This window comes from Dendrobates tinctorius, unplaced genomic scaffold, assembly GCF_039654945.1.
Source record: "Dendrobates tinctorius isolate UK_male_01 unplaced genomic scaffold, ASM3965494v1 ptg000127l, whole genome shotgun sequence".
NCBI classification, from domain to species: Eukaryota; Metazoa; Chordata; class Amphibia; order Anura; family Dendrobatidae; genus Dendrobates; species Dendrobates tinctorius.
The window spans coordinates 5,883,050-5,900,896 of NW_027361795.1; the positions used below are offsets into that span (position 1 = coordinate 5,883,050).

The 17,847-nt window shown below is 45.1% G+C and overlaps 1 protein-coding gene across 1 annotated transcript in view; it reads right to left on the reverse strand.

Annotated features, from left to right (window-relative positions):
• Positions 1-8,114: 8,114 nt before the first annotated feature.
• Positions 8,115-17,847, reverse strand: part of LOC141047390 (glutathione S-transferase Mu 4-like) — a 36,597-nt gene continuing 26,864 nt past the window's right edge. Inside the window, exons 5-8 of the mRNA XM_073542448.1 lie at positions 12,932-13,032; positions 11,779-11,874; positions 11,537-11,647; positions 8,115-8,408 (exon numbers count right to left, since the gene is read on the reverse strand). Coding sequence (XP_073398549.1) covers positions 8,319-8,408; positions 11,537-11,647; positions 11,779-11,874; positions 12,932-13,032 — 398 coding nt within the window. The 3' untranslated portion in view covers positions 8,115-8,318. The remainder of the gene's footprint in view (positions 8,409-11,536; positions 11,648-11,778; positions 11,875-12,931; positions 13,033-17,847) is intronic.

Sequence of the window (17,847 nt, forward strand, 5' to 3'; positions counted from 1 at the left end):
AGCCTAGCACACTGAAAGTACAGATATCAGCATTAAGCTCCATGTTTGACTGTGACTTGGCCAACCACAGGTGGATAAGAAGATTCATTAAATCAGCCACTAGGCTACATCCAAAAAAGCTAGTTGCGGTTCCACCATGGGACTTGAACGAGACTCACTCAATCACCCTTTGAGCCCCTGCCATCCTGTACTTCTCAGCTGCTCTCCTGTAAGGTGGCCTTCCTTATAGCAATAACCTCAGCAAGGCGAATAGGAGAGCTACAGGCTCTCTCAATCAGAGAAGCCTACCTAACAGTCAGAGATGACTCCATAGTTCTCTCCCATGATCAGTCTTTCCTACCAAAGGTTGTGTCGGACTTTCAGAGATCACAGAATATAATTCTCCCCTCATTTTGTCAAAACCCAGCAAACCTTAAAGAAGAGGTGTTTCATACGCTGGACGTAAGGCGAATAATTCTCCACTACTTAGAATGTACCAAGCCTTATAGAATTGACCACAACCTATTCATCCATATCTCTGGTCCAAACAGAGGAAAGAAGGTGGCAAAAAACACCATTGCCAATTGGATTAAAAAGGCTCTCTCTGAAGCATACCTGGCGCAAAACATCACTCCCACTACAGGGATCAAAGCGCATTCAACACAATCTACCTCTACTTCATGGGCTGAGAGGGCAGGCGCATCTTCAGAGCAGATTTGTAAGGCAGCAACCTGGTCCTCCTTACATACTTTTTCTAACACTACAAGTTGGACCTCATGTCCAACAGGGATTTACTCTTTGGCCGAAAAGTTCTTCAGGCCGTTGTCCCCCCCCTAGTGCAGTATAGGTTGTTATGCCTGCTATGCTGTCGTGGAAGGTTGCTAGAGAAAATAGAATTAGACTTACCGGTAATTCGGTTTCTAGAAACCTTCCACACCACCATTTCCCTCCCTGCATTCTTGGACAAATTCTTAAAATCTTAAGGTAACCGGTGCTATGGTAATCAGTTATAAGTCACTGGTGAGAGGGACCTTTTAACCTCTAGTGCTTCCTGTCCCCCATTGGGGCGTGGAGACAACCTCCTTTGCTGTCGTGGAAGGTTTCTAGAAACCAAATTACCAGTAAGTCTAATTCTATTATTCTTTTGGGTCTATTCCACTCTCTATTAATCAGAGATTGTATTCACATTAAGAGGGAATGGCCTACATTTTTCTCTGTCCCAGTCCGCCAAATGTTATAATCTATACTGACTTTTTCTTGGCAAGGGTCTATTACTCCCATTGTGGGAACCTTAACCAGGCTGTTTTCTCCATTGGGAAACAATGGCGCCCTCCCCCATTATCTTCTGATGAAGAAAGGGCTGCTGAACCAGTATCTCTCTCCCTTCTTCTGAGCTACTGGTCCCAGTTTCAGGGCACTACCTCCTTGATTTTTTCTGTTTCTTGACATTACCCCCCTCTGGGAGAGAGACTTAAAAGGTGTTTTCGACCTCATACTTGATTACAGATCTTAATTCGGAGGCGAAATTTGGGTTTTTCCTCACATAACATCTGCTCTATGCACAATTGGCAGTTTTTTCACCCAGGAAACAGGCAACTCTTCATTGCAGATTGCAAAACTCCTGTGCTTGGTCTTAGCAAAGGGGGACCCCAATTAAAAAGTGATCTTTCACAAAGATCACTTACCAATCAGTCACAGCCGCAGGTGTAACGGTTTACAAGGAAGGATCATATCTACCAATTGATTTCTCCTGGAGGCCGGAGATTTGTCCACCATGCTGAAAGCTCTTGCTGTGCTGGGTAGACCTGCTGCCAGAATGTCCACTGCAATCCTGATGCTGGAATGAAGCTTTATGCTGCAGCACCTTCTGTTGTCTTTGTCTCTGCGGATTTTGCTCTTACTGCTGTGGCTGTTCCTCCATATCTAGAGGGGACACCCTGAGCTGCTGGGAGCATCATTATAGTGATCCACAGTCTTTTAAAGGCAAGAAGCCTGTATCTGGTCCCTTGAACTCTTTCCACCTTCATTACCGGAAATCACTCAGTCATCTCACCCTACCGGCTGCGTCAGAGTAGCGACTCCAGCACATCCCCACGCATGCGCAGAACACGAGGCCCGGAAACAGTCACCAGAAGCATGGTTCCACCCCGCACACCCATGAAGGCTGAAGGCACTCCAGCCCTAATGGTGGTGGCTTCAGGACACCGCACACCAGCCAAGGCAGGGGTGCCCCCGCTGCTTGGAAATGACATCCATCTTCTTGCTTCAAGTACGCCTACACTGAAGGCTCCCCGCTGTATTTACAGCATTAGAACCACCATATGCATGTATTCATATACAGATGGTGATTTTAGTTTTGTATTCACATACTTATGGCTGTTTTGATGATGATTTTATGTAGTGATGCTCACGGTGATGCAGTGCTGCAGTGCTCATATATTGCTGATGGTTGTGGTCCTATAATAAAGCAGCATTTTTGGATAATGAAAGGTATGGATACACTTGTGTTATCCGAGCACACTTGTGCATCACTAGTTACCGTATATCGAGTTATCCAAGCATGCTCGAATCAAATGCTTGTGTACCTGCAACTGCATGTTTCGTGGCTGTTACACAAGCAGAGAAGGAACGTATATAGGGCATTCTCTGCCTGTTTAGCTGTTGTGCAACAGAAACGAAACATGCGGATGTGGGTACACGAGCATTTGACTTGAGCACACCTGCTGCTGTATCTGAACCCAAGCATACTCGGATAACTCAATATCCGAACATACTCGCTCATCACTATTTATAATGTGTACACACACACACTCAGATCAGGGGTATAAAGGAGGACAGAATTGGCTCACAGATTCCCTTTCAAATCTAGATCCAGGCATACACTAGAGACAAAACTGCACACTGAAATGGCAGCAGTACAACACAGAAAAAAGTATTATGCATTGCTCACCTGCCTTCCACCTTACTGGGGGATAGGAGTGGTGCACACCTCATTGACCATTCAAATCAGCAGCATCACTGAGCCAATCTAGGAGCACAGGGAAACAGATTCTAGCTAGATTCCGAGCAGTGATTACAAGCTCTATGGAAAAAGAGCTTGTAAGCACTGCACTCTTTGCCTAGGAAACTGGTCACTGTTAATAAACTGCAGCTGTCTGGTAACATAGGCACCAAGCAGTAAACAATTAAATATTCCAATGTTCCAGAGTACACATAACTTTTAGTAGTAAATAAAATAAAGTAAAATTGGTTGCTTTTTCACAATTACTTTGTAATTTTATGCATTAGAGACCTTAAGAATAACCCTTTAATTAAGGCACATGCACAATGCTTGCCAAGTGACTGGTCAAAGGATTAACTATGCAGAACGCTCTCTAATTAGAAATACCATGTCCTCAATTTTCAGCAAGAAAAAAAAAAAAAAAAAAGGAAAGTGTGCTCCAGCGATGAAACCATCCACTTGTATATAAAAACCGTAATTGATTTAATTCTTTAAGAACATTAAAAAACAAAAAAAAACAAAAAACAAAATGGGTAACAGAAAAGACACCATGATTAAGGCTTAACTGCTGAAACGCGTTGGTAGTCTATTGGACCTGTCTTTTCTGTTACCCATTTTGTGTTTTTTCATGTTCTTAATGAATTAAATAAATTTTGATTTTTATATACAAGTGGATGGTTTCATCGCTGGTGCTTTCTTTTTTCTTGCTGATCATCTGCGCCCGAGGCTGAGGCGGCTCCGTGCAGAGGACTTCTACCGACACAGTTCAATATGTTGTGGTGAGCCGACTTTCCTTTTCCCTCTTCCCAGTTTATTTTTTAGGCCAGTCACACTAGAAAGAAACACGGACGAGAGGCGTAAAGACAACGCATTACACTCGGACCAATGTTTCTCTATGGGCCAGCTCCCATCATCTGTATATTTCTCGTCCGTATGTTACGGGCCGAGACAATCGCAGCATGCTGCCATTGTCAGCATATTACAGCCAAAATACGCCAATGCAAGTCTATGGGTGCGCAAAAAATACGCATTACATTCGGACCACATGTGTGATTTGCGAGAAAAACGCAAGACTTCTTTCAGGTGTCAGGAAATGGGCCAAGCCATTATCAAGAAGCTTAGACATGCTAATTAGCTCAAAAAGCACTCCGGACAGACCGGAGGAACACCTCCACGGAGTCCTGCAGCATGTCTACCCCCACATTAATGTAGAGATGCTCATCGTTTTGTTCCAGGAAAGGTCTGAAATTTGGGACCAAAGGGATGCACATTATTCCGACCGGACCAGAAAAGAGGTGGCATGGAGGTGCATCTGTGGGCATATGTTTCCTGAGTTTGTGGAACGAGCACATGAGGAGCAGCAACAAATGAATAAGTTTGTTAAAAAATTAGCCATCATCTTAAATACAAGAAATTTGAATTTTTCCCAGTAGCCCCTAAAATCCTATAATGTGTATTTTGGGATCATTGTTTTAAGCGAGAATCTGTGTTTAAAATGACACCCTACTAGGCCCCATGACTATGAAATGTTTAGAAAGTGTTTTGTCAAATTGCAGCAATGTAATTTGCAATTTTTTTGTCACATTGCAGTTGAAGATGTTATGAGACGCTGGCGCAGCATCCGCGACCAGTACCGGCGGGAACGTCAGCAGCGGGCCAGGAGTGGGGCTGCAGCACCAACAAAACAAAAGTACATCTATTTTGACCGCCTTGCTTTTTTGGCTCCTATTATGGATCTCGGACCGTAAGTACAGACATCACACCACATTACAGATATGGTGTTTAGGGTCAAATCTCCAACTTTTTTTATTTTGATTTCATTTCCTAACAGAACTCAGTCCAACCTCACTGAGAGGAGACAGGCTCAGATTCTGAGGCCATGATAGACCCGGTCGGGGGAGGTGAAGAGGTGGCTGGCCCATCTTCTGAGCCTTCCAGCTGCAACCCCCAAGCTCCACCTGCACTAGCACCGGGCAGCCTTGAGGAACCAGGCAACAACAGCAGCCCTACTGTACGTCTGGATGGCTCCCCCCAGTCTGCCATATCCCACCGTGGGAGACGAAGGCGAGAGATCCCTGCCTCTGATACCCAGAGTCATGTTGACACGGGGATGCTCAACTACCCGTCCAGGGCTGCCCTGGATGAGAGTGAAGAGGCATATTCCCACAGCCTGGCCCGGTACCTCCGTCCCCTACCCCGTGAGGTGAGGCTACGTATGCGAGGATCCATTCAGATCCTAACTGATGCATGCACACACCCCAATACCCCATATGAGGTATTTGAGTTCCTGGAGAGGTGGCAGCTCTTACCCCATAACCTTCTGCGTCTTACCCCCCAACCATATGTGCATGTTCAATTAGGATATGAGGTACCTCCTGCACGTGCGCCTACACCTCAACCCATTCACCCCCCCCAAACCAACCTTTGCCACAACAGGGCCAAATGGCGGCATATAACCCACCTACCCAATATGGCCACTTGTACAGACCCGGTGTTGGAGGCTGGCCCCAACCTGAATTTGGACAACATGGCTATATTGGGGGGTATGATGCACGTGGCTACAATAATCCCCAGGAGTATAATCTCCATTTTCCTTATGGCCACTTCGCCGCTCAGCAGCCTGACCCTGGCCACATCTTACCTCAGGGCCCAGATTATCCACCCCAACAGGGTGATGGTCAAGCTGGTCACCCAAGCCACCAAAGAGAGGCTGCTCTCCTGCCCTAACCTCCACAAACAATTGTAAATAATTTTATATTTATCTTTATTTGCTTTAGTAAATGTTTCTTTTTTTTTTTCCTATTTGGTTGTACAAATCTTGTGCCACAAAAATGTGCTCAAATTGTTAGGGTCAAATAAGCCATATGAAAAAAATATGGTAGGCAGTATCCAAAGTTACAGTTTGGCTTTATAAGCTTAAAAATGCCAAGTTTTGACTTTTCATTAATTCCTTAAATAACCAAAACAATATGTAAGCAAAATTAACTGATCACACAACAACTTGAAGGAAAAATTGATTATATATACATACATACACATAAGAACATTACATCATAGATACAGCCTGATCTTGCCAGGTAGTAGCACCCTGAGGTGAAACAAAATACTGTATGATCACATCACAGACTTTTGAGTCCTGAGAGCGGACTACATAAAGGGATCACATGTGGGCTAGGCCCATCTCCATTGTCCACCATACCTTCACCAACATCAGATGACGAACGAACGATCTCATTGACATTAGCTTCACTCAGCTGAATGGCTGACTGGAGGACCCGCCATTTGGCACAAAAAATGCCAAAGGCGCACTCCACCAGTCGTCGGGCACGTGATAGGCGCAAGTTAAAGATCCTGCGCTGGTGGTCAAGGTTTCTGCGCGAATATGGCCTCATTACATGCCTGGTCAATTGAAAGACCTCATCCCCCACTAGGACATAAGGCACAGATTCTTGATTGGAGCCTGGCAGCTGACATGGTAGTGGTAGGTCCAATTGGTTATTGTGCAGCCGCCGACCTATAATGGAAGAATTGAAGACTCAAGAGTCTCCAGTTCCTTCATAAGCCCCAATGTCTACAATTATAAACCTGTAGATACTGTCAACCAGAGCCAACAAAACTACAGAAAAATATTGTTTATAATGATAGAACTGGGACCCTGAGTTCGGCAGCTTACGTACACGGATGTGCTTCCCATCCAGTCCTCCAATACAATTGGGAAATTGTTAGTGCTCCTCAAATCCCCTGGCAATGATCAACCAGTCACCCATTTTAGTCTCAGGCATGACCACTTGATAAAGTCTGATCCAGATTTGAGAACATGTAGCCCGGACTATGCCAGATATGATAGATCTCCCAATCAAAAGCTCAAGATGGAGTGCGACATATGAAAGGCCAGTTGTGAGGAACCTACAATTAAACAAGTGTAGAGAAATAAAACATTACAATATGCGAAAGGTTTCACAAATTACATATAGATCACCCGAACAGTGTGTAACTAACAATCAAGGCAAACACTACATACAGACAAGTCAAAGGGCTATGTGAATGTAACATAAACATAGTATTCTTACTCAGAGCAGAGTTTTGGATATATTAAGAAGATAATTCAGCAAAAGTGGTCACTGACAAAGAATTCTTGGGAAAACACATCAACAACATACATTATGTAGCTAAGGAATACATACCGTAACGTAAGAAGGCGCTCCTCAGCAGAGATACATTTGGCATCTTGGTGTCCTGGAAGGTGATCCCTGGGCACACTGTCTCCAACAAAACATCAAAGGTGGCAATGCTCATACGACAATATAGGAAAAACTTGTCGGGATGTGTCCGAAGAGATGCATAAAGCCAGTGAAAATGGCCTTTATTGAGGCGTTGCCTCAAATGCAGATGCACCCACATTCGTCTCCTCCTCGGATTCACAATCACTGGGAATGGCTGGCCAAAGCGGCGTGACAAAACCCAATTGTAGAGGACACGGTCAGTTGGGGTGAACTGAAGTGTCTGACATGGTGGCAACCAACCACCAATACCCCAACACAAGCACAGCACCAAAATGGACAGATTGGGGGCTGCCACCTGTTGTAGAGGTAATAAATAAGGTTGCTGATGATGATTTAAATTATTTTCAGGCCTCAAAACCGTTAAATGTCCATTTTGCAAGGTTGCGAGAAAAAAAAAAACGTTATACGGGTGCCATACGGATGCTTACATGTGCAGAATACGCGGCCACACCTTGACAACGGATGACATAAGGATCGCTGTTCAGGGAACATTTCTGCGTATTACGACTGTACAATACGGTCCGTATTTTTATACGTTAAGTGTAACTCCAGCCTTATTCAGGTTGTCAATTTTGGTATCCACACAGTTCACAAAACTGCTTGCACATATTTTTAAAGATAATATGCAAGCAGCTCTTTTTACAAGACATTGATGTTCTTAAAGGTCAGGATTCTCTCATTGTGTAATGCATGGTAAAGCCAGAAGTAAATCAACACAGTCAGCCAGTTATCTGAAGTTATTGGAATGTGCTCATAAAAGCAGAAAACATTCACTTTTTGTACTTCAAAATGTTGGAAACACTGCAAGAATACCTTGCCCAAAGCTGCAGGAAATACAGTGAGGCCCAGAATCACATGGAAATAACTGCTTATGTTTTATTGCAAATTGCTTCATCAGAATAATTCATACTATTGTCAATGATTTATTTACTGTAATGCTCACGAGGATTAAACTACAGCTAAAAATGGCAACTGGAACTAAACATTTTAGACTTTCGATATGTAGAAAGAATCCAACAAGCAGTAAACTAAGTGGCCGAATAGGTTGTGCAAGACTATTTGTTGGCCCATGAAGCCATTCTGTTGTTAATTCGGTTTCTTATGAAACGGGGTGTTTTCATGTATGCAGCAATCGCCGGCAGAGCCTGAAAGAAATGGAAAACGTGTAAATAAAATAAAGCTACCATTTTAAGACTAAATGCAAAACACTACATGTCCACACCCACTATCCTTAACCCCTTTACTCCCGATGGTGGTTTCGCACGTTAATGACCAGGCCAAGTTTTACAATTCTGACCACTGTCCCTTTATGAGGCAATAACTCTGGAACGCTTCAATGGACCCGTGATTCTGACACTGTTTTCTCGTGACATATTGTACTTCATGATAGTGGTAAAATTTATTTGGTATGACTTGCGTTTGTGAAAAGAAAAACGCAAAAAACAGAAATTTAACAAAAGTTTGGAAAATTCGCAATTTTCTATCTTTGAGTTTTCATGCAACAAAATTTGTCCCACAATTTCTACTGAACGTGGCAATACGCCATATGTGGCTGTACAGTACAACTCAGCCACACAGAAAGACTTAGGAAGAATGGAGCGCTATTTGCCTATTCAAGTAAATGGGTCTGTGCACATGTCCGTGGGCAAAACACACTGACATGTCCCTTTTTTAATGTCAGCAAGGTCCACAAAACATCCAGCACACGCGAATATGCATAACACATGGATGTCATCCATGTGACACGCATCGGCACCGGGGAAGAAGAGTTATAGTAAGCGCTGTTCCCCGACACCAGCTGCTGAACACGGCTCTCATCAATTTTCCTCTGCTCTGCCGGTGATCAGCACAAGCAGGGGAGCATGATGAGAGCTTTGCTCAGCACCCGGCACCGGGGAACAGCATCCTTGTGGTACTGATGCGGCACACACATGCCACACGTGTGCCGCAAGTATTACACACACGGACACTGACATCTCCGGTACCGGAAATATCGGGACGTGTGAAAGACGTTATAGCGGGTTTTTATGTTTGGCTGCTGTCACACACTAAAAGACGCTTTTCATTGCAAAAAAATAGTTTTAGCATCTCCATATTTTGAGAGCTATAATTTTTCCATATTTTGGCCCACAAAGTCTTGTTTTTTTGCGGGACAAGTTGACATTTTTATTGGTACTATTTTTGGGCACATGACATTTTTTGATCGCTATTTATTCCGATTTTTGGGAGGCAGAGTTACAAAAAACTGCAATTCATGAATTTCTTTTTTTTTTCAGGGGGGAGGGGGTTTAAACCGTTCTGCGTGTGGTAAAATTTATAAAGCAGTTTTACTCTTAGTACGAATACAGCAATACCTCATTTATATTTTTAATGTTTTGGCGCTTTTATACAATATAAACTATTTTTATGAAAAAAAAAATAATTATTTTTGCATTGCTTTATTCTAAGAGCTATAACTTATTTTTCCGCTGATGGAGCTGTATCGGGGCTTGTTTATTTGAGGAAAAAGGTGACGTTTTCAGTGGTACCATGTTTATTTATATCAGTCCTTTTGATCACGCGTTATTCCACTTTTTGTTCGGCGGTATGATGATAAAGCATTGTTTTTTGCCTTTTTATGGTGTTCACTAAAGGGGATAACTAGTGGGACAGTTTTATAGGTTGGGTCATTACGGGCGCGGCAATACCAAATGTGTGCACTTTTTTTGTTTACTTTTTATTCAAATATTTTATTTAGTGATAGAATATATATTGACCGACATCAGGTTACCATAGCAGTGATCAGGACCCCGCATCACGCCGCGGGATCTCCGATCCAAAAGGCAGAGGCTGACAAACCTCTGCCTGTTCTCGTGTTCGATCGCAGCATTTTGGGGGTTAAAGTGCCGGGAGCGGCTTGTGACTGCTCTTGGCACTTCGTGCCGGGTATCAGCTGTGAGAATCCACACCCATGTACTACCCTATCCATGGTCAAATAGGCCCAGAGCACATGGACACGATAGTACATCTGATGTCAGAGAGGGGTTAAAAGGAACTGAGATTTAGGATTCATGATGCAGTCTCTCATGGGAAAGCACTATTATGCTTTGCATTACTATGGTTACAAGTTTTTTACTTTTTCATTTCCTACAAACATTCCCCAGTAGAGCCATGGTTTTGGAATATTTAGGCCAAGTTCAGACAACCGTATTCCAAGGTCTGTAAACAGTCCACAATGCCAAGCCTATTCACGGGTCTCCTGACCCTAACCTACAGCTTTATGGGCATTTGAGATGTTCAGGTCAGGTCAATACCATCTGCGCCACTACCATCTCTTACGACCATGAGCTGCAGATGTGTGAAACTGGCTTTATAAAGATTTCAAACTGATACTAATCAAGGTACGGTATTTAGTGACTTTCAGGTTAATGAATGATTGCACATTAATTCAATCCAAAATAGAAAAGGTACAGCCAGCAGCACTCAACCATCAGAATGCAGGTTCAGAAGTCCAATGACCCAATTGGAGAGCAAACCATCATAAGAAAAAACAAACAGCATTCCATCCGGGTGAAGATAAAGTATCCTATGACATCTTTATTCTGCCAAAGGCAATGTTTTGACCCATAGGGCTTGAAAGAGACCCTTATGGGTCGAAACGTTGCCTTTGGCAGAATAAAGATGTCATAAGATACTTTATCTTCACCCGGATGGAATGCTGTTCGTTTTTTCTTATGATGCACATTAATTCAATGTCACCATAAAGATTCAGCAGGAAATGCAATGTAAATGTTCATTTATGTTACACACTCCTGGAGAATACTTATTCCAGCATCGGTCCTTTATAAGGGGATAAAAACACAGACTATGACATCAAGACTATTATCACAGGAGAGAAAAAAAGGGTGTAATCTTATGCCAGATAATGTGTGTTTACATTCAAAATGTTGCTGCTCTACTTACACAAGTGAACTGAACTGTGGATTGAGTAAAAAATAAAGTTTTGAAATATTCACTGCAAATTGGTAAACACTGGAATCATCATAGGCTTTCAAAAGGTCACATACTGAAGAGAAAGGCAAGCTTTTTTGTTTTTATTTTTTCTTTCTCAAGGAGAAAAAAATATTTAGTAGTTGAAAATCTAAGACCAATTTATCAGCTCCATGAAGCAAGTATGTAGGTCTTCAAATTGTGCTTCTCAAAAGTGTGAGCATTATCCTGGCATAAAAGAGGAAGGATCAATGTTTGGCTGCCCACCGCTTCTGTAGTTTAGAGGCATAAATATAAAATGTACCTCAAATCTTGCATGGAAGGCCTGCAGGTTCTTGAACTTTTGAAGGCAGGTAGGATCCAACATGTTGTGCTGATCCAGGACATCATACATCAGAAAGTCAACAAATGTAATCTTTGGGATAGAGGCAAATGCAGCGAATGTAAACAGTGATGTATAAATTAACCAGCAAGATAGAAGTATACACTATACAGGCATGAAAGCATCTATACTGCCTATGAAATACCCCAATATAATGGACTTACCTTGTCCCCAAGAAACCAGTGTCTTTCCCCCAAAAACTGAGAATATCTTGCCAATACAGTAGGGAGCTTTTCAAGGTATGGGCCCTTCAGCTCTTCCTGAAATATCGAAAGTCAAAGGATTATTTCTGCAGCCATGCCCATAGTCTACATAATTGATGTATGGCAAAAAGTGCGCTACTTAGGCTACTTTCACACTTGCATTTTTTTGCTGCGCGCTTTTTGCGCACACAAATGCCTGAAAAAAAACACATCATGCGTTTGTGTGCATTTTAAAAAAAAAAAAAAATGCATGCTTTTTTTGCGCATACGTGCGCATTACAATGCGCACCCATAGACTGTAATGGGTGTTTTGCTGTAAAAAAAACGAATTGTGTAAAGTGTAAAGTCAGGAGGAGAAATCCTAAAAGATCTTTCAAGCAAAAGAAGCGATGTACAAGAGTTTGGAGCTGCTGGGAAGCCTCAACATCTTAGAGACATTCCAACAGTTTCAAAAATTAAAGCCAGGACAGATTGTAGATAATTGCAGCTGCAATTGTGTCATTTACCTCCATCTACTGTAAATAGTCTTGCCTAGGGTCCAGTTTCATATCCAGTTTTTAGATATGTGTCCTTTATTGAATGCAACAGCACCCTTAATGTCCATGCAAAGTGCACAATCCACTATTTGAGTAGCATCAGGGCTCCACTGTTGGACGAAGGTTTACTAGTGCACAGATGTGCTCTGGCCGATATCGTGGCGGTCACATCACAGGATCGAGAGGAGTGCTCCTGGCGTGTGACATCACAACCTGAATGCGAGCAATCGGTCTTTGGTCATCAAATTCCGTTCCTGGTCCTACGCATTTTAGAAGTACTCGGTTTCCTCCGTCTAGCACTACTTGGACATCGATTGTGCACTTTGCATGGGACACTACGAGCGCAGTTGCATTCAACACTGGACACTTATCTAAAAACTGGATGTGAATCAGGACCCCAGGCAAGATCACTTACGGTAGGTAGAAGTACAATTGCAGCAGTTTTCCCATAAAACCAGACTTGTGCATATATTATGAATAATACAGCATTTTTTTTTTATTTTTGGTTATGTGACATTTTGATTGATGTCATGAGCACAAATTCTAAGTATTAATGTTCCTCTTCAGGTTTTACTTACAAACTTGGGGTCGTATGAAAGATAAGCAAGCCGCATTCGAAAATCCATGGCTTCATTTTCCAGCATTGACTCAATGTTCTTATCACTCTCGGAATTAGCACCTGCAAAACACAGTAATCACAGACTGCTCTTACTGTACTTAGGTGACAGCTGATACCATGAACCCGAGTACAAAACGCTCAGCTCAAGTTTTCAAAGGGGTTGTCCATATTTTCACACAAGTCTGACTAGAGACTTGCGAATCTCAATATTGAGCAGCTACGAGACCAAGAGGCCATGTGACTGCGACTATGCAAAAGGTATTCTTCCAGTCACATTTCAAATAGACATGCGCAGTCTTGCTTAGTACAAATGAATAGAGAAAGTAACAATTTAATAGAGCTCACCCCTCAAAACAGGAAAAAAGAAAAAACAGGATTTTTGGTTGCTTACCGTAAAATCTGCTTCTCGGAGCCTTCATTGGGGGACACAGGAACCATGGGGTGTATGCTGCTGCCACTAGGAGGCTGACACTATGCACATAAGAAAATTAGCTCCTCCTCTGCAGTACACACCCCACTGACTGGTGCTCAATTAGTCAGTTAGTGAGAAAGCAGTAGGAGAAGTAAGAGTAGAGAACACACAATTCAACTGTAACTATAAGACACAAAACAAATAACAGAAGTTGTGAAAATGGGAGGGTGCTGTGTCCCCCAATGAAGGCTCCGAGAAACAAATTTTATAGTAAGCAACCAAAAATCCTGTTTTCTCCATCGCTTCATTGGGGGACACAGGAACCATGGGATGTCCCAAAGCAGTCCCGGGGGAGGGATAAGCAAACCTCCATCAGGTCAGCGGACTCACCACCGCCACCTGCAAGATCCTTCTTCCTAGGCTGGCATCCGCCGAAGCGTAGGTGTGGACCCTGTAAAATTTTACAAACGTGTGAACAGATGACCAGGTTGCAGCCTTGCAAAGCTGCAGCGCGGAAGCTCTGTGGTGCACCGCCCAGGAGGCACCCACTGCCCAAGTGGTGTAAGCCCTAACCCCCGGAGGGGGCACTCTGCTCTTGGCCCGGTAAGCCTCCAAGATTGCCGATCTAATCCAGCGAGCAATAGTCGCCTTGGAGGCCGGCAGGCCCGTTCGTGCACCATCCGGTATGACGAAAAGGAAGTCTCTCTTTTGGAACGCCTCGGTCCTAGCCAAACAGACCCTCGTCGCCCTGACAAGGTCTAGCCTGTTCAAGGAGCGTTCCCGGGGAAGAGATGGAGCAGGCAAAAGGAAGGTAGGACGAGGTCTTCATTCAGGTGGAAGGCAGATACCACCTTGGGAAGGAAGGCTGAGGTCGCAGAACCACCTTATCCTGGTGAATTACCAAGAAAGGGGGGGGGGGTGACAAAAAAGGGCCGCCAATTCAGAGACACACCGGATGGAAGTAATGGCCACAAGAAAGGCCACTTTCCAAGAGAGAAGGGATAGAGAGACCTCCTTGAGAGGTTCAAAGGGGGGCCTTGTATGGCCTCTAGGACTAGAGTGAAATCCCAGGGATCTACAGGCGCTCGATACGGCGGTGCTGTGTGAGCTGCCCCCTGCAGAAAAGTCTTGACCAGCTGACAAGAAGATAACGACCTCTGGAAAAGAACGGAAAGCGCTGATACTTGGCCCTTTAGAGAACTAAGGGCAAGACCAGCGTCCACGCCCACCTGGAGGAAAGCCAGAATATAATGGAGCGAAAAAGACATAGGCGGAATGCGATTGGATTCGCACCAACCAAAATAGGCCTTCCACATTCTATAGTATATTCTGGAAGATGACGGCTTCCTAGCACGGATCATGGTGTGAATTACTTGGTCTGACAAGCCTGATTTTTTCAGAACCGCGGTCTCAACGGCCACGCCGTCAAAATGAGTGACCGAGAATTGGGGTGGCAGGTCGGACCCTGAGACAGCAGATCCGGTCTGTCTGGAAGCCTCCAGGGCGCATCCGCGAGAAGGTTGACGATGTCCGCGAACCAAGACCTTCTGGGCCAATCCGGCGCAATGAGGATGACTGGCACGACTTCTGCCTTGATCTTCTTCAACAGTTTGGGGAGAAGAGGAAGGGGAGGGAACAGATAGGGGAGCGCGAACTGTGACCAAGGAATGGTCAGAGCATCGACACCCACCGCGAGAGGATCGCGTGCTTTGGACACAAACCGTGGGACTTTCCTGTTCAGACGGGACGCCATAAGGTCCACGTCCGGGCTTCCCCATCGCAGGAAAATCTGATGGAAGACCTCCTGATGCAGGGACCATTCCTCTGCTGTGAGGCCCTTGCAGCTGAGAAAGTCGGCGGCCTCGTTTTCCACGCCAGGGATGTGCATCGCGGATATCGCTGGAACTGACGCCTCTGCCCAATGAAGGATCTTGGATACCTCGGCCAACACCAAGGCACTCAAAGTCCCTCCCTGGTGGTTGATGTATGCCACCGCCGTGGCATTGTCCGTCTGGATCCCAATTGGCAGACCCTTGAGTTGCCTGTGCCAATGAGGAAGGACCAGAAGAAGTGCCCGTATCTCCAGGACGTTGATCGGAAGAGCTGCCTCTTGCAACGACCAACACCCCTGGACGGTCAGATGGCGAAACACCGCACCCCAGCCGAGAAGGCTGGCATCCGTCATCACCACTTGCCAATGCACCGGAAGAAAGGACCGGCCCTGGGAGATGAGAGGTGATGTTAGCCACCAATTGAGGGACAGTCTGACTCGAAACGAGAGTCGAATTGGACGATCCAGGGAGGAGACAGACCTGTTCCACTGCGCCAGAATGGCCTGCTGAAGCGGTCTTGAGTGGAATTGGGTGAAGGGAATAGCTTCCGATGTTGCCACCATCCTCCCTAAGACTCTCATGGCTGAACGGAGAGAAGTGGGCCAGGGACTCTGAAGCAAGCGAACATCCCGCCGGAGAGTTACTCTCTTCTCTTCGGGAAGGAAAACCTTTGCCTAATGGGTGTCGAAAAGTATGCGTAGAAACACAAGACGTTGCGTTGGGACCAGGCAGGACTTTTTTCTGTTGATAATCCACCCCAATCAGGAAAGGATGTCGCAAAAGATGGGAGAGACTTTCGTGAGCCTGGGGCAAGGACGGAGCTTTGATGAGAATGTCGTCGAGGTATGGGAAGAGCACGAGACCTCTGATCCTTAAAATGGCCATCAGCGCTGCCATGATTTTCGTAAAAACCCTGGGAGCGGTGGCGAGACCGAACGGTAGAGCGACAAATTGGAAATGCTCCTGATGTATCGCGAAGCGCAGGAATTTCTGATGTCCCTGGAAGATGGGAACATGTAGATAAGCATCCTGAATGTCTATGGAGCACAGAAACACCTGTGCCTCCATGGAAGCGATTACTGAACGAAGGGACTCCATTCTGAAGTGTCGCAGACGGACCCTTTTGTTTAGTAACTTGAGATCCAGAATGGGCTGAACCGTACCGCCTTTCTTTGGTACTACAAACTGGTTCGAATAGAAACCTGTGAAGCGCTCTGCTTCTGGTACGGGGACAATTACCCCCAAATCGAGGAGAGAAGCGATGGCAGTATGGAAGCCCGGGACCAGGGAGGGGTCTTTCGGGGGTTGGGATTCGAAGAATCGATCCCGAGGACGAGAAACAAATTCTATTTTGTATCCTGAGGATACAATTTCCCTGACCCAAGCGTCTTCCACCGAGGGGAGCCAGACATCCCTGTAAGCAAGAAGTCGGCCGCCCAAGCGGTGGGATGCGCCGGGATTTTGACGCCAGTCATGCTGAGGAAGACCTTCCAGGTCTAGACCTGGTGGATCTACCTTGGGAGGAATGGGAGCGCCAGGAAGGAGTGGGCCTAAAGGAAGCTCTTTTCCTATCTTGGCGCGTTTATGGCCTCTGCTGGTGAGAAGGCGTCTCTGCAGTCGTGAAGCGACGAAAGGGTCAAAAGGGCCGAAATTGACGTTGGACTGGGGAAGAAGGGAGCTTGTGGCCCCAGTGGCGTCCTTAATGACCTGGTCTAGCCTGTCGCCGAAGAGGTGCAAACCCTGAAAAGGTAGGCTGGTGAGGGACTTTTTTGAAGATAAGTCCGCCTGCCAGGCCTTAAGCCAAACTGTTGCGAGTTCATTTTTCCCTTCACTATTGAGGTATGATGAACTCCCTCCTCTGGTGAAGGAAGGTAGTGAGGCTGATTATCAGACACCTGGGCAGCTAGATGATGACTGGGTGGCTGGAATTGAGGACTGGATATAAGGCTTCCGACGCCCTTCTTCCTGGCTGGTGATTTTCTTGCTGGATTCTTGGAGACCAGTCTGATTCCTGCATCTCAAAGCTAAGTTTTTCTGCTCTGCTTTGTACTCTTCAGTTTTGTTTTTGTTTTGCCTTGTTTTTTGGGAGTTCTGCCATCCCCGGCCAGGGGTGAGCAGAATTCCATTTTTGTCTCTGATCTGTTGTTCTTTTCAGAATATACCCGAGTGCCGATATAGTCTTTTGAAGCCTAGCGACTTCAGGGCCTGTTTTTCCTATCAGTCGGTTGGCTCATTTTGATAGGGTTTTTGCGGATGGCAGACAGCAGCTTTTCTATCCTGTCCTATGTAGTAAGCTTGGGCCCCATCATTTGCTCAACCTATCTTTCTATCTGTGTTATTGTTTTCATCTTGCTTCACCGTCATTATATGTTGGGGGCTGCCTATTGCTTTGGGGTCTGCTCTGGGGCAGTTTAGTTTTTCCCCTTTCTGTCTTTAGGCTATCTAGTTCTCCGGCTGTGATCGAGGGGTCTAGGGCACCGTAGGAACCCCCCACGGCTACTGCTAGTTGTTGTGGATAGGTCCAGGGGTCTGCAATCCGATAGCTGCCAACCTCTCTGGTTTTTCTGGACTTAGCTGGTATTTTGTTTTTTCCTCCTTCGGTGACTCATCATAACACCAAACTGTGCGCCG